The sequence below is a fragment of the Nicotiana sylvestris genome, chromosome 6 (assembly GCF_000393655.2).
Source record: "Nicotiana sylvestris chromosome 6, ASM39365v2, whole genome shotgun sequence".
NCBI classification, from domain to species: Eukaryota; Viridiplantae; Streptophyta; class Magnoliopsida; order Solanales; family Solanaceae; genus Nicotiana; species Nicotiana sylvestris.
Window position 1 is genome coordinate 118482033 of NC_091062.1, and position 21527 is coordinate 118503559.

The 21527-nt window shown below is 36.6% G+C and overlaps 3 protein-coding genes across 3 annotated transcripts; 1 reads left to right on the forward strand and 2 right to left on the reverse strand.

Annotated features, from left to right (window-relative positions):
• The first annotated feature begins 855 nt into the window (after positions 1-855).
• On the forward strand, positions 856-4431 carry LOC104229601 (protein POLLENLESS 3-like). The gene is made up of 5 exons (XM_009782261.2): positions 856-1274; positions 1962-2174; positions 2667-2815; positions 2907-2975; positions 3070-4431. Exons 1-5 carry the CDS (start codon positions 1074-1076, stop codon positions 4208-4210), a joined length of 1773 nt encoding a protein of 590 aa, XP_009780563.1. The 5' UTR covers positions 856-1073; the 3' UTR covers positions 4211-4431.
• Positions 4432-12581: 8150 nt separating this feature from the next.
• LOC138871175 (uncharacterized) lies at positions 12582-17377 on the reverse strand. The gene is made up of 3 exons (XM_070149041.1): positions 17035-17377; positions 15971-16512; positions 12582-12647 (listed from the first exon to the last, which is right to left on the reverse strand). The coding sequence occupies exons 1-3, from the start codon at positions 17375-17377 to the stop codon at positions 12582-12584; spliced, it is 951 nt and encodes a 316-aa protein (XP_070005142.1).
• Positions 17378-18368: 991 nt separating this feature from the next.
• LOC138871176 (uncharacterized) lies at positions 18369-20185 on the reverse strand. Its single transcript, XM_070149042.1, has 3 exons — positions 19615-20185; positions 18827-19495; positions 18369-18745 (listed from the first exon to the last, which is right to left on the reverse strand). Exons 1-3 carry the CDS (start codon positions 20183-20185, stop codon positions 18369-18371), a joined length of 1617 nt encoding a protein of 538 aa, XP_070005143.1.
• Between the last annotated feature and the right edge of the window lie 1342 nt (positions 20186-21527).

Sequence of the window (21527 nt, forward strand, 5' to 3'; positions counted from 1 at the left end):
CGACTGCCCCTGGCTGGGCACTCAACTCGACCTCGAGGCCCCGTATACACAAACTCGAGGCTCCGATTTCAAGCCATTCAGTTTGATCATTATACCATCTGCAAGCTATTATCTCATTGTTTCTAATCTTTCACTTAGTATTTATTGCCTAACAACTAACATAAAAATAGATCACGTATTTTTAGAACCACAAAATCAAAGCTAATTGTTATTACCATTTTCAAAGTAAACACATGCTCTAAAATGTGAAGAGGAAATCCACTTTTAACGAAAAGTTAAAAAGATAAAATATATATTTTTTTTTACCATTTTCTTTAAGTTTTATTTGGTAAAAGTTCACTTTGCAATTTTCACCTAGACATTTTGAATAATTTCACAGAAATTCTTCCCCATTCATGAAGTTAACGAAAATTTAAGATAATAAAACTTCTTCCCCATCCCAGACGTGTATAAAAATAACCTTCACCACCGAGGATTGCGTGCAGCTATCCTTAATCAAATATTTCAACTTTATGTTTTGATAATGAACAAAATTCAGCAAGAAAGCGTTTTAACCTTTTCACGGGCTTTACACAATACAAGTCCAATGTAGTTAGTATCCCAATACTAGTGCCGACGCCTGATGGGAAAATGCAAAAGGGCCCAAAAAAAAAAAAAAAATGAACCCTCAAATTTCCTCTTACTACCCCGGCGGGAAAAAAACAGTACTTTTCTACCCAATGGTCAAATTCGGATATGCACGTGACGTGCACATGCTAGCTCAATTGCAGGCGTCTCCTATGTCAACGGATACCTTATATTTAACGGCTAGTTTGTTCTCAATTGAACGCCTTTCACTACTCAAGAGAAAGTAGCTTTTCTTTTGCTTCTTTCCCCAATATTAATACCACTTTCTTGGTGATCAAAGTAGATAGTTTCCAGTAGAAAAAGAATCGATCGTTATTCCATCTGATTTACCAAAAGAAAGTGTTTCAAAGTTCATCTTCAACAATTCACAGTCCATTGTGAATTTCATCCATAGTTTGCGTTTTCTTGCAAATTTAATTAAGGGATTTTGTGGGTTTATTGTTGGAATGTGGAGGAATAACGAGAGTGATCATATGTCTCAGGCGACAAGGGGTTTCTTGACCCCACCGCCGAAATGGAGATCGCCGGCGTCGGAAAAGAATCAAAGGAGGCTAACTCATGCACAGAGTGCTAAACCTGATCTTTTTCATGTTATTCATAAAGTTCCTGCTGGTGATTCTCCTTACGTCAGAGCCAAACATGTTCAAGTTAGTGCATTTTTTGTTATCTACTTTCATTTTATGCTGCATTGGCTTTCAATTCTGTTCTCTTCTTTTCTTGTATTTCTTTTACTTATTTGCACTGATAATTTCTTGTTGTGAGTCTTAAATATCTTTATTTTCCCCATCTTTAGGAATTGGGCCTTATTTTAGTAATCTGTTGATATAATCATATTGTTAATGGTTGTAAAATCAAATTATAATATTATAAGATCATATCAATGAAGAATTTATGGGTAATTTATCTAAGTTATATATGTATTATGTATAGGCCGATTTTTTTTTTTACAAAGCCAGGTGAAGTTTCAATTTTATCTTTTTTCTTGATATATCCTCTTCATTTCACGTAATACCCTTGTGGGGTTTATAGAAAATTTGTTTTTTTTTTTTGGGTAAATAGTTTTTTTTTTTTTGTATTTATTTCCCTGGAAAGCCTTCAATCAGATTAGGTGCTTCACTAGACAGATTTCTCACTTCGGACGAGTTACACAATCTTGGTGAAGAAATGTGTTCATTATTTTCTCGACTAAGTTGTTAACTAATTTGTAATCAAATGGCAGTTAGGTGCTTCACTAGACAGATTTCTCACTTCGGTCGAGTTACACAATCTTGGTGAGGAAATGTGTTCATTATTTTCTCGACTAAGTTGTTAACTAATTTGTAATCAAATGGCAGTTAATTGACAAGGATCCGAGCAAGGCAATATCTCTGTTTTGGGCAGCAATAAATTCTGGTGACCGAGTTGATAGTGCCCTGAAAGACATGGCAGTTGTGATGAAACAGTTGAATCGTTCAGACGAGGCAATCGAAGCAATAAAGTCATTTCGACATCTTTGTCCGTCTGAGTCACAAGAGTCTATTGACAACATCTTGATTGAACTCTACAAGGTAGCTTATCATCTTAAAAATCTGATATATACCCCTATCTTATACTATTTGATTTTGCTTTAAGACTGAAGGAAAATAATAGTTCTGTATTGATCTTTGCATTGTTTATAACCTACACTAGTTCCTAGTTCATATTAGCTAATATAGTAGAATGTGCTTTAAGACTGTAGGGAAATTAATAGTTCTATATTGAAGTTTACATTGTTTTTAACTTGAAAGTTGCTTGGTGACATGTATATCTTGGTTGTCTTATGCCTACACCATTTCCTAGATCATATTAGCTGATATAGTTGTGACTGTTATTGTAAAGAATATTACTAGTAGTTATCTGTCCTCCTGTTGAAGGCTTAATTCCATCTAGTTTCGACTAACACATGTTTTCCTAGTTTATACAAACACAAATTAGATGCTGCTCTAATGATTGTGTGAATCCTGGAGTACTCTTGATTCTTTATCTCTGTGACCATTTTGCTTTTATTTGTTTTTCTGCAGAGATCTGGTAGGATCGAAGAAGAGATTGGATTACTTGAATTGAAATTGAAGAGCGTCGAAGAAGGCATAGCTTTTGGTGGGAAGAAGACTAAGATTGCTAGATCTCAAGGAAAAAAAGTTCACATCACAATTGAAAAGGAGTACTCAAGGTTGTACCTGCAATTACATATCTTCAACTTCAGCATTATTTCTTGCCTGTCTAACATAGATTCCGTTTTGGAATTTTCGTCATAAGTGCAGATTGTTAGGGAACTTGGCATGGTCACACATGCAACTGAATAACTTTAAATTGGCAGAAGAGTACTATAGGTAATATTCACCAACTAAACACACAAAATTGAGCATCAGAGATGTGCCTTTATTTGTAGAAAATTGGCTTTATATGGAAATTTCTTTAATGCAGAAAAGCGCTCTCTCTCGAACCGGATAAGAACAAGCAAAGTAATCTGGCAATTTGTTTGATGCATATGAACAAGATTACAGAAGCTAAGTTTCTGATTCAAAGCATAAAAGCTTCAGATAGAAGGCAGATGGATGACTCATGCATCAAGTCCTTCGAGCGTGCCACTCAAATGCTAGCTGAGTTAGAATCACATGGCACTTGGAACTCTAAGGAACACGAGGAAATGCTAGGATCGTCCACATCAGATGGACATAATCGCAGGGGAAACAAGAGGACATATCCATCTCCATTTTCTGCTTCCGGACATCCAAAGGACTTTTTTACACAACCTAGGAGATTTTCATGTTCACTCAATGACGGCAGTTGGTTCAAGAAGGATACCATTAATGCTTGTATTCGAAGACTGTTATTTGAGCAAACAACAAATAATGAGAATGTGCAGTCAGTGGAGAACCATAATTTCAACAATCTCATTTCTGCTGATGAGATGAGCAAAGGAGCGTCCCTTGTATGTGGACAAGCGTTCTCTAGGTCATGGAGAAATGGTGCTAACATGAAAAGTGAATCTGATTTGCTGCCACTTTGCGACGACTGGAAAAAGAACTTTCCAGAAAATGATGGATCAGACAAAATTTCTCCAAAGTTGTCTTATCCTCCCACAGAATCATTGGCCGATAATTTAAGTGCAAGAAAAGTTTCAACAGATACCAATGAACACTTGGAGAGCACAAACTTGAAACCTTTAGACCTGGCCACATGTAAAAGCAAGAAGAGTTGGGCTGATATGGTGGAAGAGGACGAACTAGATTTGCAGTTGTATGAAACTCCAAGCAGATATTCCGATAACAATGAGAATGTTGATTCCAATATTATTGATCTTAGCCAAAACATTGAATCGTTGTGTCTGAGTGAAGGATATCATACACAACCTGGACGAGAAGTGAGGCGTTCCTTGTGCTTTGAACAGAATGACAGAAAAGAAAACTGTTCATCTAAATTCGAGGGGAAAGATCTGAAGTTGGGAAGCTTGAACTCTTTGCCACCTATAGGAGATATTGCTAATCACACTCCAGTGGAGTTATTGCGGAGGAACAGATTGCAAGTATTCAGAGATATAACTCCTGAAAGTCCTAAGCCTTGAATTATTATCATGTACAGAACTAAATAGCAAATACTGTAATGTTCTTTGATGCTGTAAGTCTGGCCTTATTCTTTGTCAGGTCTTATGATCGATTGACTGTTAGAGATATCATGAGAAACATGTGTTTTGGTAAGTGTATAAAATCTTCAAGTGATGATTACTTTTGTCCTTTCATTAGTATCACACGCAGGTTAATATCTTTGTATCAACTGCTTCTAGAGTCTAATTAAGCAACTCCTATCTGATGATTACTAAAATCTAATAAACATGATAATTTTGTTGATAATCCAAAGTGAAGTTTTTTCCTTCCAAGTGAGATTCTTGATTGGTCGTTTAGCACTCTCCTAAATTAAATGTCCTTTTTTTTTTTTTAAATGATGCCATCTGCTAAGAGTGACTTAGTAAGTTGGATGGAGCTTCGAATCCCTGACATTGTCTAATTCTTTTTTGAAAGCCATATTCCTGAACATATATTTCTGCCGACCTGTGCTAGACTTATAAGAGCAAACTGGATTTTGAATTTTGAAAGCTAAAGGACAAGGAAAACTGCTTCTTGAAATTTTCATAAGATAGTCCTATTTAAGTAGATTCTTTTGTTCATTTTCTTATACTCTCCAGAATGGTCCTTCATCCCAGGCATATTTTTCTAATCAATAGCAGACAAGTAATTTCTTAGAATGCTCTGTTACCAATTAGTACTATTTACTTTGTTCAAGTTTCTTTACTTGCTTTGCTCAAAGTTCCCTGATAATCTAGTCTAGCTAAGCTCTGTGTTTTTCTCAAGCAGTAATTCTGAACTCTACTTGGTGCCTCTCTTTCCTCTTACTGCAACTATTTGTCTTTTATCATCAACGTACGATTTTGGAGTCAAATATTTGTGATCTTTAGAGTACGCATTTCTTAGCTTTCAATTCTTCGCCCCTGACCATTAAACGAAATACGAATAATCCATCCTTGTCTCTTTGAGAAGAGTGTATTAGTAAAAAAATTAGACTCGTCATGTGGTCTATTAAATGGCGACAGGTGTCAACAAAGTTTGAAGAAAAGCGAAGAATGACATGTAAAGATGATATGTGAAACACTCCCGGGACCGACCATACTCGTACCGTGCATGTTAGCCTCGGAACTGATCATCATGAAATAACCCGGATCAGGTGCGGGAGAATATCTCATAATTACAAATGAGGAAGGAATCAATTAATCCCGGATTATATGGGATTTACCATCATTACACCATCAGTTACAAATCAATTATTAATAAATGCAATAAATGATTGTAACGGTTAGAACAAGGCAATTAACAGACACAGGATTGACTCATCAGTTACAGAATTAACTCATCAATTACGGAATTAACTCATCAGTTACGGAATTCCAGCATTTACACAGCTGTTACAAGTCTTCCAAAAGTAATAGATGGATTGAGTAAATGCTCATAATGGACCCATAATTCAAGGAGACTAGTTACTTAGATTTAGCCCTATAAATAGACATACTTTTACCACCATCACAGAAATCTAATTTTCTTCTCTAGAATTCTATACATTGTAATTTATAGCATATTGCTCTCAAGTTAGCCATAGTTCGGCCCTTCAAGCTCTGTTCGGCTCATTATCCTATCAAGGATCATTCAATAAGAATTCTTTCTTCTCTGCTTTATTTTTATTATATTATCTGTCATTGAATTTATTTTCCACTTCTCTATCACGTTGTATTAACGAAATTTTATATCTTTCGGATTGAATCGGTTGTTTGTGGCCCGTCATATAAAATTATTGCTTTGACCTTGAAAACTATTTTTTGGGTTAAACAAATTGGTTCCGTTATCGGGAACTCAAGCAAATTTGCTATTCATCCAAAGATAGTAACAATTTTTGTTAATATTCGCTTGTTTTCAGTTTAAACCTTCATCATGGCCGAAATTTACCAATCAACACAGTTGAGGACAACCAAGTTGGAGATGGCTTTACCATGCAAAATAAAAAGGGAAGAATAGCCATGATAATGATATGTAAGCAATAAGCAGAGAAAAATAGAGAATGTACATCGATATATTGGTACCGCAACTATCAGTACCAGAACTCATTATAACGGATATGTACGAGACAGTTCCGGAATAGAAGGTTCAGATACACCAGGTTCGAAAACCAAACCGAGGTGATTCTGGATCCGATTGAAGGAGTCAGAAGAATAACGCCGGACCTTCCCGGAACTAAGGAGTAAAATTTACATTCGATATAATACAAAACTTCGAATAGAGGACACGTTCATTCAATTGAAAGTCAAAAACAGGTCTAGAGATCAGGCGGATGTGATTCTTGGGTGATTCGAATCTAAACGCAAAAATCTAAAAATAGGTCCGGGCAAAAGAGATACGAGATTTTCTTCACGGGCTGGAAAAGATCCGGATCTACCCGAACAGGTAAGGAATTACCTTGCTAAATTGTAAAATTTCATAGGAGAAGAATGAAGATTAGGAGGAACATTGGTAAACACAACCACGAGATTGCTTACAAAGATACCACACCTAACAACTAAAAAAGAAGAGATAGCTGCGGGATGGAATAGACGACGAGGAAGAAAGGTTCATTAATAACCTTGGACAATTATACAAATATTTTCGGAAGCAATCATTGAACCGAAGGCATCAGAAGCCACGAGGTCAAATGCCGAAGAGCTAGAAATTATCATTGACTTCCCAAATAGGAAAGTTTACATTGGTCGAGATTAGACACCGAATATAAAGGTAAGTTGATTAAACTTTTACATGTTAACAAAAATTGCTTTGCTTGCCTCCATGCTAACATAACAGGTGTACCACCGGAGGTAAGACTTATATGCTCAATATTGACCTGCGGTATAATCCGGTCAAGCAAAAGAAGAAACTAGAGTCAAATAATAAAAGATAAAGTTACAGAACTTCGAAAGATCGGTTTAGTCCGAAAAGTCGAATCATTCGAACTTGCTATCTAACAACAACGCATCATTACTTTCAAAATTCCGAGGAGAAATATGATTGTCGTTACACCAAATTATCTCGAATGTCTCGGTAAATGCAATTTTAATTCAAGAAGATAAAGGTACACATTCTCCTATCTATTATAAAATGCTCTTAGATACGGAAACTACATATCTACATTTTGATAAGTTGGCATTAATTGTAGTTGCCCTAAATCTAAGGCTTTATTTCAATGTCATTCAATTCCCGTAGTCACTATATTTTCATTACGCAATATTTTGCATAAACATGAACTGTCAGGAAGGCTAGCTAATGAGTAGTCGAACTAAGTGAATATTATATTGTTTATCAGCCACGTACGACTATAAAATCACAAATTTAGTAGATTTCATGATTAATCTTAGCTCGAACATATTACCCGAATATGTTATTTCTGGGATAATTCTCGGGATCCGGACCTTCTACACAATTAGGTCCACAAGTACTAAACTTCCCGAGTTAGGGACAATGCTTAATGTCTATCAGGGAAAGTAGTTTGATAATTCATAAAAGTTATTTTATTACTAACAACAAAACCGAGTATGAAGCATATGCTACAGGGCTTAAATTAGATTGGGGACTCAGAGCAAAAATATTGATTTAACGATTGATCAAATCCAAGAAAACTATGCAGCCCAAGAAAATCGAACCGAATGTGCTAGTCTCGGATCTACTGTTGATATCACTAACTCCGAAAGCAACCCCGGGCTCTTATTGAGAAATATCATTTTCGGATCAAACAGTCTCGAGATCGAGCCATCCCTTATTTAGGCAATCCCTGATCGATCATCAATTAGAATGAAAATGAGGTAAGCCTGACGAATTTAATTTGGAATTGGCATAATATTCATTTATTACCTGTAGAATGAGATTTTACTCAAAGACAAGTATGCTCTCGATAACTCTGAGTACGTCTCATCCTCTACTACCTTGTTGAATGAGAATTATATTTGGGAATATTCAAGGCTCCAAAAGCTAAAATACCATATGGGCCAAACAAACAAAATATATGATGCGAGAAATTTATAAAGAAAGCAGTGAAAATTACTCCTGTTTCGGCAACATTTTGGAACCTCCGTAGTTCCCGTCCAGAGTAACAAATATTTGATAAAAAGAGCTCTGGCACCATCCCTCTGTTGGAACTAGACCATTTGAAAGTCCATCAATATCGAAACTAACTATCCTACTAGGGACTATTAAACTACAGACTGTCAAATTATGATTCCAGTGTTTGAGTTCTCATACCTCAAAATTCAAACACTAGGGAGATTACTTATACTTGAAGATTATTCAATTTGACCAGACATTATAAGAAGTGATACAAGCAATTGATTGCCTTGGGAGATAGAATTCCTAAGAGTATTCCGACATTAATTACCATCTCAACTCAATTAGTTGTCTTGCTCATATCAAACATAAACACTTCAAACAGTGTTGAATGAGTTCTTCAAAAATACATATTCTATACAAAAAGGATGGAGAACTCCATGTCATAGTCAAGAATCCCACGATAAAAAATGAGAGTTTTACAACTAAGTCAAGATAAAGTTATGCAAATATGCCACCAGAATAAAGTTCACTTTGAACAAACACGTGACTTACATTCGGTCCAACAACGACCATCCAAGTTAAATATATAGGCCTTTCTTAATGGCTAATTGTATTATGACTCAGATCGATTATCCCGTATATATAAATGAAAATCTCAAATATTATTTCGGACATGTGTCCCTCTTTACTTGGAAGTATGTTCATATACTCCAATTTGGGTTCAAAATCCAATTAGATAAATGTCTCTTCACGACAAATCTACTAAGATATATATTTATTTGGGATCAATATTCCCTCAAACTCAATGTCTTACCGGGATCAATACTCCCGTAAATCTTAATGGGGTCAATACTCTTGTAAATCCTACCGGGATTAATACTCCCTCAGACTAAAAGTCTACTTGGATCAATCTATCCTATTTTACGCCCGAATGAAAAGGAGACGTCTTATTAATAGCGTTTAAAGTATATAAAAGGGCCCTCTTTTATATAAAAGTTAGACACCCAAAGGTGCAACATTAAGACATCGCACATGTAACGATGCATCCAAATATATATTTTAAGTCTAAAAGACTAAGTATGAGCACTCAAATAATTTTCTAAAGTGCCAAGAAAAACTTGTATTCGGATAAATTCCCTAAAATGCCAAATGATGATATTAGACCCGAAAGACACAAAGAACACTGTATTATTCCCGGTCAAGGTTACAACCCTTCTAATGAAATAAAAGGGTTAAGCAGTCATCATCTAAAAAATATACTTCTGAGTCCTGTATGTTTTTCCTTTCCAGTAAATGGACCACATGGAAGGAATAGTCAAGTGCTCGAGATTTTATTCTTCAAAGCTCAAACACTTGAGGGACTATACAGTATGGAAGGCAAAGATGAAGCAAAGAGACTATCAAAAAGTCAAAGCTCGAGCCTGAAGATCCATCTTCCCAACAAGTCAAGTACTATGAGCAAAATTAAAAGAGCCAAAGACTCAAAACAAAAAGCCTGACTCAAAAACCAAAGAAACCATATTCGTAAATGTAAACGAATGTTCAGGTTAAAGGCAGAATATTAGTTATGGGTAAAAATGCACATCTTTGTACTTACTCAAAAACTGTTGTAACTGAAAACAGTTATGGATGAAAGATCATTATCTTTGTACTTATTCAAAATAAACTGTTGTAAATAAAAACAGTTACGGATGAAAAAGCATTACCCTTGTATTTATTTGAAAATTGTTATCAATAAAAACAGTTATGGGTAAAAATTCATACCCTTATATTTAAAACTATTATCCCTTTGTACTAATTCAAAAAAAAAAAAACAGTTGCAAAATAAAAATAGTTACGAGTGCAAGTTTATAACGAATCTGTTAAAAGAAAAAACAGTTGCAAAATGAGTTATAGACGATACACAAACACATATGAAATGTTATGAAAGTTCAATGCAAAAACTTTCTTCAAAACATTGTTAAAGAAAATTATGTGAAAGTTCATATCTTTCTTTTGTATATTTACACCATTATGAAGTTGAGACGTCTTCTTCAATAAGTGTCGATCAAAAAAGGACCCTCTTTTATAATTCGTGTTTATTCAAAAAGTCACGGAGCATTGAAGCATTTTTAATGCAAAGTTAAAGGGTGAAACAAAAACCCAAACATTAAAATAGGCAGAAAATAAAGCTGAAATATATATATAAACTTTGCAAACATAGGGCAAAGATTTATCTTCAAACCCCGAAACAAGACAGGGTAAACCAACCGATTATTGACGAAAGGAACATAAGTGGTGGAGTTATCATCTGAATCTCTAAGTTTTGCACTCTTTTTTCCTTCGTCCGGTTTTTGTCCCTATTGGGGTTTTCCGGCAAGCTTTTTAATGAGGCAGAGGCAAGGATGAAAAGGATAAAATCTTCCACTTTTCGGTCATATCATAGTGAGTAACCGAGAAGTGGGGGGGACTATCTGTATTAGTAAAAATTAGACTTGTCATGTGGGTCTATTAAATAGGGACACGTGTCAGCAAAGTTTGAAGAAAAGTGAAGAATGACATGTAAAGATGATATGTGAAACACCCTCAGGACCGACCATACTCGTACCGTGCCTGTTAGCCTCGGAACTGATCATCATGAAATAGCCCGGATCAGGTGCGGGAGAATATCTCATAATTACAAATGAGGAAGGAATTAATTAATCCCGGATTATATGGGATTTACCATCATTACACCATCAGTTACAAATCAATTATTAATAAATGCAATAAATGATTGTAATGGTCAGAACAAGGCAATCAACAGGCATATGATTGACTCATCAGTTACAGAATTAACTCATCAATTACGGAATTAACTCATCAGTTACGGAATTCCAGCATTTACACAGCTATTACAAGTCTTCCAAAAGTAATGGATGGATTGAGTAAATGCTCATAATGGACCCATAATTCAAGGAGACTAGTTACTTAGATTTAGCCCTATAAATAGACATACTTTTACCACCATCAGGGGAATCTAATTTTCTTCTCTACAATTCTATACATTGTAATTTATAGCATATTGCTCTCAAGTTAGCCATAGTTCGGCCCTTCAAGCTCTGTTCGGCTCATTATCCTATCAAGGATCATTCAGTAAGAATTCTTTCTTCTCTGCTTTATTTTTATTATATTATCTGTCATTGAATTTATTTCCCACTTCTCTACAATGTTGTATTAACGAAATTTTATATCTTTCGGATTGAATCGGCTGTTTGTGGCCCGTCATATAAAATTATTACTTTGACCTTGAAAACTATTTTTTGGGTTAAACAAAGAGGGTGCAGGAAAACCATATACCCCTAGCATTGATTACTCAAACAGTAGGAGAAAGGGTAAGTCCTATCTTGTCCAGGGGCAGATGCACGTACATCGACACTGCTTCTTCGAAAATTTTGATTATAACTGTTGCTGTAAATGACATACGAATAGTAAATTCGTACATATTATCTGAAGTGATATTGATTGACAACATTCAGGTGTTAGTTTTATGGTTAAGCCTTTGATTATGATAGTAAAGGTTCAGGGTTCGATTTCCCCTGCATACGTGGCCTTTTCAATAATAATTCTATTTAAAATTTAACACCTTTTAAACGCTCAATTCAGAATAATCCCTTCTTGAATTTGCAATATGTGCTAGCTTGACACTACTGTGGATCAAAGTAGGAATCTACATGAGATTTGGTTTTACAAGGAAAAACCATGCCATACAGCACTGAAACAGTTGGCCAAGAATAAGGTGTTTAGGGTTCAAAATCCTTACAGAACTGGAACATGTCCTAAGAAGTTGATTATCCTTCGTTCTGATTTGTGAGATATCAACCTTCTCTGATAAACATGGTTTTGGATATGTTAACTCGGAAAAAGTTCTATCCATCTCAAATCCTAGTTCCTCAAGTCCATTGTCAGAACATACTAGAAGCTAAGGCTCACTCTGAATCTTTTATAAGTAACAGAATCTGGTTGCAAGGGTAGAAATTAACACGTGATTAATTCATTTGTACAACTATAATAGTTTGTTAGTGGTTAGTTGTAGAAGTTAGTGATAGTTAAAGTAGTAGAAGTCTATATATATGTGTATAGGGTGTATGTATTTTTGGCTTCTTCTTCAGAAAGTTAGTTTAAACTGATTATCCTTCCATTGTGTCTTCTTCTTCGATTCTCTCAGTTAGCTTCTTCCACTCAACAATGGTGGATTTCTACATGGTATTAGATCTCGAGTAGATCGATCGAGGCTAGGAATTAATCCGTTAATACAACTTCTGAAATCATCCATTCAAGTTTTTGAAGCCAAATTTTTGACAGTCAGTCATGGCGAATCTGGACATCGACAATTCCCGTCATCCTTTGTTTTGCAACCTTCTTATAATCCTGGAAATGTCATCATATCGATATAGCTCAAAGGAACTGAGAATTATTCAGTTTGGAGCAAGGCGATGGTGATTGAATTGCGAGCAAAGAGCAAGCTAGGATTCATCAATGGGAGTTGTACAAAAGCTCAATTTACAGTCGACTTGGAGGAAGAATGGGAGCGAGTGAATGCTACTATTTTGACATGGATTATGAACATAGTTTCACCATATTTGGTAAATGAAATACTATATGCTAGTGATGCTCATGAAGTATGGCTAGATCTGCAGGATCGTTTTGATAAAGTTAACGGATCTGTCACGGCCCATTTGCTGAACAATCGGGACCGGCACCCAATCACTAAACATGACCGAGCGAACCATCTGCGCTTATTAAATCTATTATAACTTCAAACTTTATATGCCACAAGGCACTATTGTAACCAAATACTTTTAAATAATTTAAATATCTAAAATAAGCCAACTTCAAAACTTTATTCGTGGTAACCAATAAAATACTGCTAAGTTATTATCAAAAACATCTGAATCTTAACCCACCGACTGTGTCTATGAAGCCTCTACTGATAAACTGATGCACTACTCAGGACATGAGATTTCCTGGCCAGTTCTCTAAGTAAACAAAGAAATAACTAAATAAAGACGACTCTAAGGAATACTCCACGAACAAAAGCGGAGCTCACAAATAGCACTGGAAGGGAGGAAAGTCCTAAACTATAGCGTGCTCGCCTACAAAACCGGTTCCTACATTGTACCGCAGACCAACGTAGGTTCCCAAAAGAGAACGTCAGTATCATCCATTGTACTCAGTGAGTCTCAACAACATGGGACGAAACTTTAATATAATACACATTACGAGCAAAGAATCTAAATGCATAGATAACATAAAGCCTCTAAGAACAATTCTAAAATAATTGCATAATAGCAGTTTATGAATATTTTAAAAGAAATTCTTTTCTTTTTCTAAAAATATTACTTCTCTTTATATTCTGGGAGTTCCAAATATCCTGACTTAATTCTTTCTCAGTCATCGTGTGATCGGCACAGTTTCGATCCCAACCTGATCGAATAGGCCCAATCCACGAGGTGCCACACGCTTCATGGTTCTCAGCGCTCATGTATCATACCTTAGCATGGCTAAGTAAATTCTCAACAACGAGACCCTCGGCTCGTGTGCTCCCTACTTTGGCACAAGTAGTTTCAGGAAGTCAACGCCTTGGTCAGGACTCTCAGTCTGGACGATGACCCTTTCTCAGAATAAAAGATACTCCCAAAAATCTTTTCTTTCTAAAACTTCTTCTTGTGACTTTTCAAGTCTAAATCTTTTATACATAATCATACCGGTATCCTTAAATATAAGGCATGACATAAGAATGAAATAAACATTCAAAAGTATTTATAAAGATTCTTGCTCCTTCATGAATTTTCAACATGAAAATGGCATATAAGAATAACACAAAAATCTGAGAATTTATGCACATATATCAAAATAATCATCTAAACTCCAGCTAGAAAATAATTCTAAGCTAATAGGTTCTTACTCACTCCAATTAAGTATATATTAACTCTTTTATGCAATTCAGCAAACACTTTGTATGCGTGTTTTTGTGAGTTAAACCACTTTAGTAAAGGGGTATATCGACTCACATCAAAACTTCTCGAGCCAATATGTAGGCCCCAGTCCAATTGACATTAGTCAAACAACTAATTCTACAACAACCAGTGCATTTTAATTAATTTCAAAGTTTTACACCTAAACATGGAATTTATTGTTGATATAGAGAAAAAAGGGGATTAACTATTCAATTCTTACCTATTATTACTATAGGATAATTGACAATAGGAAATTCTATACACCTGAGTTCAAGAATTAGTGATTTGTAATGAACCTAGAACTTCCCGTTGCCTGCTTGAGTATTGAGTAGCAAGGCTGCCTCTGCTCTATTTTGTAGTATTCTGTTTCTCTTTTCCGTATAAGATTTGCGTGAAAGAACTGAAGGTTTAAACTTCTGTTTTATTCGTATAAGAGTTTTTAGCAGTGAGTTGTTTAGTTTTTAGCCTTTTTTCTCTTGACTTTTGAAAGGCAGATACGTTCCTCTCTTTTTGTTTGTATAAGGCTTTAAGCCTTTGTTTACAATAGCCCCTTTATGGGCTTTAGGTTAATTTCTCTCTTTTTTTCTTACTTAACTAATAATTAATGATACCTACTTTTAATAATTAACAATATTAAAACTATTAATATTGTCCTAATTATATATCCTAAATTATTACTATATTCATCTTGCTTATAGTGAAATATATATATATATATATTTCACTATAAGCAAGATGAATATAGTAATAATTTAGTTCTATAGTTAGCGTGTCTCGAAACTTTTATAAGTTTGAGGAGTGTTACAATCTTCCCTCCTTAAAAACATTCATCCTCGAATGTTGCTAGGGCCTTATTCTTAAGCTAACATATATATATATATATATTTCACTATAAGCAAGATAAAAATAATAAAAATAGTAATAATTTAGTTCTATAGTTAGCGTGTCTCGAAACTTTTATAAGTTTGAGGAGTGTTACAATCTTCCCTCCTGAAAAACATTCATCCTCGAATGTTGCTAGGGCCTTATTCTTAAGCTAACAATCATCCTTTAGGTCCTTGAACCTCTTAAGTTTTCTTAGCACTACTCATTCTTTCAAGGGACTCAAAATTTTGGTTAACTCCCTAAATTTTCAAAAATTTTGGCAAAGTTTCCCTTGTAAATTGGACTATCCAAAAAATATTCATGTCACAAATACCACAACCACATCAACAACAACCAAATATACCATAACATGTCATTCATAGGCACCATACGCAGCTCATAAATTAATTACTCACACTCCGGCAAGGAGGTATAACTAACAAGAATCTAAAGCACAATAACTTTAGCACAAGTAAATCACTTTATGAATTAAATATATTACGACATAAACTAAATTACTACAACAACTATGTATAATCTAGGAAGGACAGAAACACTTGCTAACTTGTATTTAATAAATGAAATATAAATGTAAAACCAAACTTAGGTTCACATACCTTTTTCCTCAAATAAATATGGATATTTCTTTCTCATATCTTCCTCGACCTCCCACGTAGCCTCTTTTGAATCATGATTACTCCACAAAACTTTTATTGATCCTAAATCTTTTGTTCTCAATTTTCTTACTTGCCTATTACTTGTGTTAGGGGTAAGGTCTGCGTACATATTACCCTCCCCAGACCCCACTTGTGGGATTATACTAGGTCGTTGTTGTTGTTGTTGTTGCCTATCAAGAATTTCTATAGGTACCTCTTCATAAGTCATGCCTTGTTTAATTTCTATGGTATCGGCAGGTATTATATGTGACTCATCATAAATGTACTTTCTAAGCATAGACGCATGAAAGACACGATGAATAGAGGACAACTCAACGGGTAACGCTAGCTTATAAGCCACATTTCCTTTATTTTCTAGAATTTCATAAGGTTCGATTAATCTAGGGATAAGTTTCCCTTTCTTACCAAATCTCATAACTCCTTTCATTGGTGAAACTTTCAAAAACACCTTATCATCAACCATGAATAAATCACGATGCCTCTTGTGAGAATATGACTTTTGATGACTCTGAGCCGCTTTAAGTCTTTCTCTAATTAGTTGAACTTTCTCCAAGGCCTCACAAACAAACTCTGGACCAATCAACGGCACCTTTGCTTGTTCAAACCAACCCACTGGAGACCTACATCTCCGCCCATACAATGCTTCATAAGGAGCCATACTAATGCTGGCCTGATAGCTGTTATTGTAAGCAAATTCTATAAGTGGCAAGTGATCATCCCAATTACCTCCAAAATCTATAACACACGCACGCAACATATCTTCGAGAGTCTGAATGGTCCTTTCTGCCTGGCCATCAGTCTGTGGATAGAAAGCGGTGCTTAAATTGATCTTGGTACCTAATCTTTTATGAAATGCCTACCAAAAATGTGTCGTGAACTTAGGGCCTCTGTCTGATATGATTGAAACTAGAGTACCATGCAATTAGACTATTTCTTTGATGTACAACTGCACATACTGCTCTGCGGAATCTGTCGTCTTTACTAGAAGGAAATGTGCGGACTTTGTCAGTCGGTCTACAATAACCCAAATTGAGTCATGCTTACGGTACGTACGAGGTAGACCTACTACGAAATCCATATTAATCATCTCCCACTTCCACTGTGGTATCTCCATATCTTAAGCTAGGCCACCAGGCCTCTGATGCTCGGCTTTGACTTGCTGGCAATTCAAACATTTAGCCACATGATCTGCTACTTGTTTCTTTATGCCTTTCCACTAATACAACTCTTTCAAATCTAGATACATTTTGGTAGCACCTGGGTGGATAGAGTATCTCAAACTGTGACCTTCCTCCATTATGGCCTTCCTAAGACCATCTATATCAGGCACACATAACCGATCATTCAACTTCAAAACTCCATCACTTCCTAGAGTGAAAGCAGTGATTTCTGTATTTCTGACTCCTTCTTTTAACTTCACTAAGTACGGATCTTCATCTTGCTTAGCCTTAACATGCGCAACAAGGGAGGATTGTGCTAAGGCATAAGCAGTTATACCTCCTTCTTCGGTCTCATCCAATATAATTCCATCATTTGCCAGTTTTTGAATTTCTCGACCCAAAGTTTGCATTTGCACTGCAAGATGGGCCAAGGCACCCATTGACTTCCTAATAAGTGCATCTTCTACCACATTAGCTTTGCCCGGGTGATAAAGGATATTGATGTCATAATCTTTCAATAGCTCGAGCCACCTTCTCTACCTCAAATTTAATTCATTTTTCTTGAAAATGTACTGGAGGCTTTTGTGGTCTGTAAACACTTCAAAATGATCGCCATAAAGGTAGTGTTGCCATATCTTTAATGCAAATACCACTGCTGCAAGCTCCAAGTCATGTGTGGGGTAGTTCTTTTCATGGTTCTTTAACTTCCTGGAAGAATAAGCAATAACTTTTCCATTTTATATAAGAACACAACCAAGACCAACTCTGGAGGCATCACAATACACTGTGAACCCACCCAAGCCTGTCGGCAAGGTTAACACAGGTGCAGTGGTCAACCTCTTCTTTAGCTCTTGAAAACTCTACTCACAAGCGTCTGTCCACTGGAACTTAACTACGTTCTGAGTCAACTTAGTTAATAGAGCTGCAAGCGAGGAAAACCCCTCTACAAACCTTCTATAGTAGCCAGCTAACCCCAAGAAACTCCTAATTTCGGTTGGCGTTGTCGGCCTAGGCCAGTTCTTAACTGCTTCTGTCTTCTAAGGGTCTACTTTTATTCCTTCACTAGATACCACGTGACCTAAAAATGTCATTGACTGCAACCAGAACTCACATTTTGAAAATTTGGCATAAAGCTCATTCTCTTTCAAAGTCTCCAAGGCTATTCTGAGGTGAAGCATGATCTTCCTTGCTCTTAGAGTATACCAAAATATCGTCTATAAACACGATAATAAAGGTATCAAGGAATGGCTTGAAAACTCTGTTAATGAGGTCCATGAATGCAGCTGAAGCATTTGTCAACCCGAAGGACATCACTAGAAATTCATAGTGCCCGTAGCGAGTTCGAAAGTCTGTTTTAGATATATCTTCTTCTCTGATTCTCAACTGATGGTACCCGGACCTCAAGTCTATCTTTGAAAAGTACTTTGCATCCTAAAGTTGACCAAATAAATCATCAATTCTTGGCTGTAGGTACTTGTTATTAATAGTAACTTTATTCAACTGCCGATAGTCGACGCACATTCTGAGAGACCCATCTTTCTTCTTGACAAACAAGACCGGGGTACCCCACGGTGAAACACTCGGCATAATGAAGCCCTTTTCAAGAAGGTCTTTCAACTGTTCTCTCAACTCATTAAGTTCTGCTGGAGTCATCCTATAAGGAGGTATAGATATGGGCTGAGTACCTAGCATGAGATCAATGCCAAAGTATATGATTCTTTCAGGAGGAAGTCCGGGAAGGTCATCTGGGAAAACTTCTGGAAATTCTCTAACAACTAGCACAGACTGAAGAGCTGGTGGGTCTGATTCTGGATTAATGATGTGAGCCAAAATAGGCAAGACACTCCTTACTGATCATTCGTTGTGCCTTAAGGTAGAAATAAACTTACCTACAAACGATGTTGAACTACCCTTCCACTCTAAGACTTCTTCATTTGGAAATTGGAACCTGACTATCTTGGCACAACAATCTAACATGGCATAGCAAGGAGATAACCAATCCATACCCATGATCACATCGAAATCCACCATGTCTAACTCTATGAGATCGGCTTTGGTGTTGTGACCTTGGACTGAAACTATACAACCTCTATAGACTCTTGTGACTTTCACTGACTCACCAACTGGAGTAGATATTAGGAATGGCTCACTAAGTTGTTCAGGTTCTAGTCCGAGGTTAATTGCAAAGTATGGAGTCACGTATGAAAACATTGAACCTGGATCCATTATGGCATAAGCATTATATGAGCAGACTAAAAGTATGCCTGTAATAACTTCTGCATATGCATCTGCACTCTGACAATCAAGTGTAGCAAACAAACGGGGTTGTCCCCCTCCTTGAGTAACTCGATCTGCACCTTTGTCTGTCCCATGCCCGGTCTTATTATGAGAACCACAAACCTGAGGTGGTGCAACTGCAGTAGCTGAGGAACTAGAAGGACGAGTTGATCCACTAATTAAATTACGTCGCAACTTTGGGCAGTTGGCTTTTGTATGACCAATGTCTCCACAATGATAGCAACTATGAAACCTGAGCTTGCTTGACCTGAATGTTGCCGCTTACATGTTCCACAAAGACCTTGTTAGGGTGAATGTTGCTCAGCATAACTCTGGCTATGTGAGGATGATGTCCTAAAATTCTGATTCTAGCGAGACTGATTTCTATAACTCTGAGTACGTCTGAAAGAAGAACCACCACCTGACTTATGACTGGACTGAGCTGGTGATAATGAGTCCTTATTAGAGGAATCCCTTCCACCTCCACTGGATGTACCATTAAACCTGTCCGCTGTCCGGGCTTTCTTGTTATGCTCTTTTTCTTCTCTCATATGTTGTCTGTCTTTTTCTAAGTGCTTGGCAAATCCCTCAATAGAGGAGAAGGTTGTCATCCCTACCGCTGCAGCTGATGTTGTATCCTTAATGTGGTAAGCTAAACCGCCAACAAACCTGTGAATCTTTGCTTTTTCTGTCTTAACCATGTGAGGAGCATGCTTCGCTAACCTTATGAATTCCATGTAGTACTCTTGCACACTTTTATTCCCTTGCTTGAGATATTCAAACTCTGTAGCCTTAGCTTCCCTATCCTCTTCTGGGATAAAGTTAGCCATGAAGACCTTTTCAAATTCTTCCCAAGTAGGCGGACCATCATCTTTATCTCTTTCCTTTTCCCACATCTCAAACCAAGCGTCGGCCACATCTCTAAGCTGGTAAGCAGCCAGCTCCACGACTTCATCATCAAATGCTTTCATCACTCATAGGGCTTTCTTGACACCCTCCAGCCACAACATCGGATCTCCATCAACTATAGAACCATGGAACACTGGAGGACTCAACTTCAAAAATCCATTCACTCTTGAGGACTCAGAATTGTTTTGTCCATTTGATTGAGGTGGAATCTCATCTCTTCTCTCGTTCTGGTTGGCCATAAAGGCTTTAAACATCTCCATAGCACTGTTGACAACATTAAACATCTGACCCACCTCGGGAGATATAGTTGCCTGAGCCGGAGCTGCTGTTGGGGGCGGTACTGGATCCTGAGGTACTGGATCATTATTATCCACCCCTTCATCATGTTCAACCCGAGGTACTTGAACCCCCTTTGTGGATTTACCCTTCCTTTTCTGAGTTGAAGCCTTTTTAGTTCTGCCTTGAGCCACAATAGTAGCAATAGTTTCTTGAGCATCATCTTGAGTGTCGGTGTTAGAGTTGCGAGTATGAGCCATTTCTGCGAGTTTAAAGAAACGAATACATAAGATAGTTTCTTAGAGGTAGGATCTACTGCACGATCTAAAGTATGAAAAAAATTAGACTTTTCCTAAATGCTCGTAGCCTCCTGTTTATAAGTATGGCGCGCTTCGTACCCATAAACAAGACTCTACTAATATGGCTTCATAGACCCCTAGGACTCGATAAACCTAAAGCTCTGATACCAAGTTTGTCACGACCCATTTTCTGAACAAGCCTGGACCGGCACCCAATCAGTAAACATGACCGAGCGAACCATATGCGCTTATCAAATCTATTATAACTTCAAACTTTATATGCCACAAGGCACTATTGTAACCAAATACATTTAAATAATTTAAATATCTAAAATAAGCCAACTTCAAAACTTTATTCGTGGTAACCAATAAAATACTGCTAAGTTATTATTAAAAACATCTGAATCTTAACCCACCGACTGTGTCTATGAAGCCTCTACTGATAAATTGACGCACTGCTCAGGACATGAGATTTTCTGGCCAGTTCTCTAAGTAAACAAAGAAATAACTAAATAAAGATGACTCTAAAGAATATTCCACGAACAAAAGCGGAGCTCACCAATAGCACTGGAAGGGAGGGAAGTCCTAAACTATAGCCTGCTCGCTTACAAAACTGGTTCCTACGTTGTACCGCAGACCAACATAGGTTCCCAAAAGAGAACGTCAGTACCATCCAGTGTACTCAGTGAGTTTCAACGATAGGGGACTAAACTTTAATACAATACACATTACGAGCAAAGAATCTGAATGCATAAAAAACATAAAGCCTCTAAGAACAATTCTAAAATAATTGCATAATAGCAGTGTATGAATATTCTAAAAGAAATTC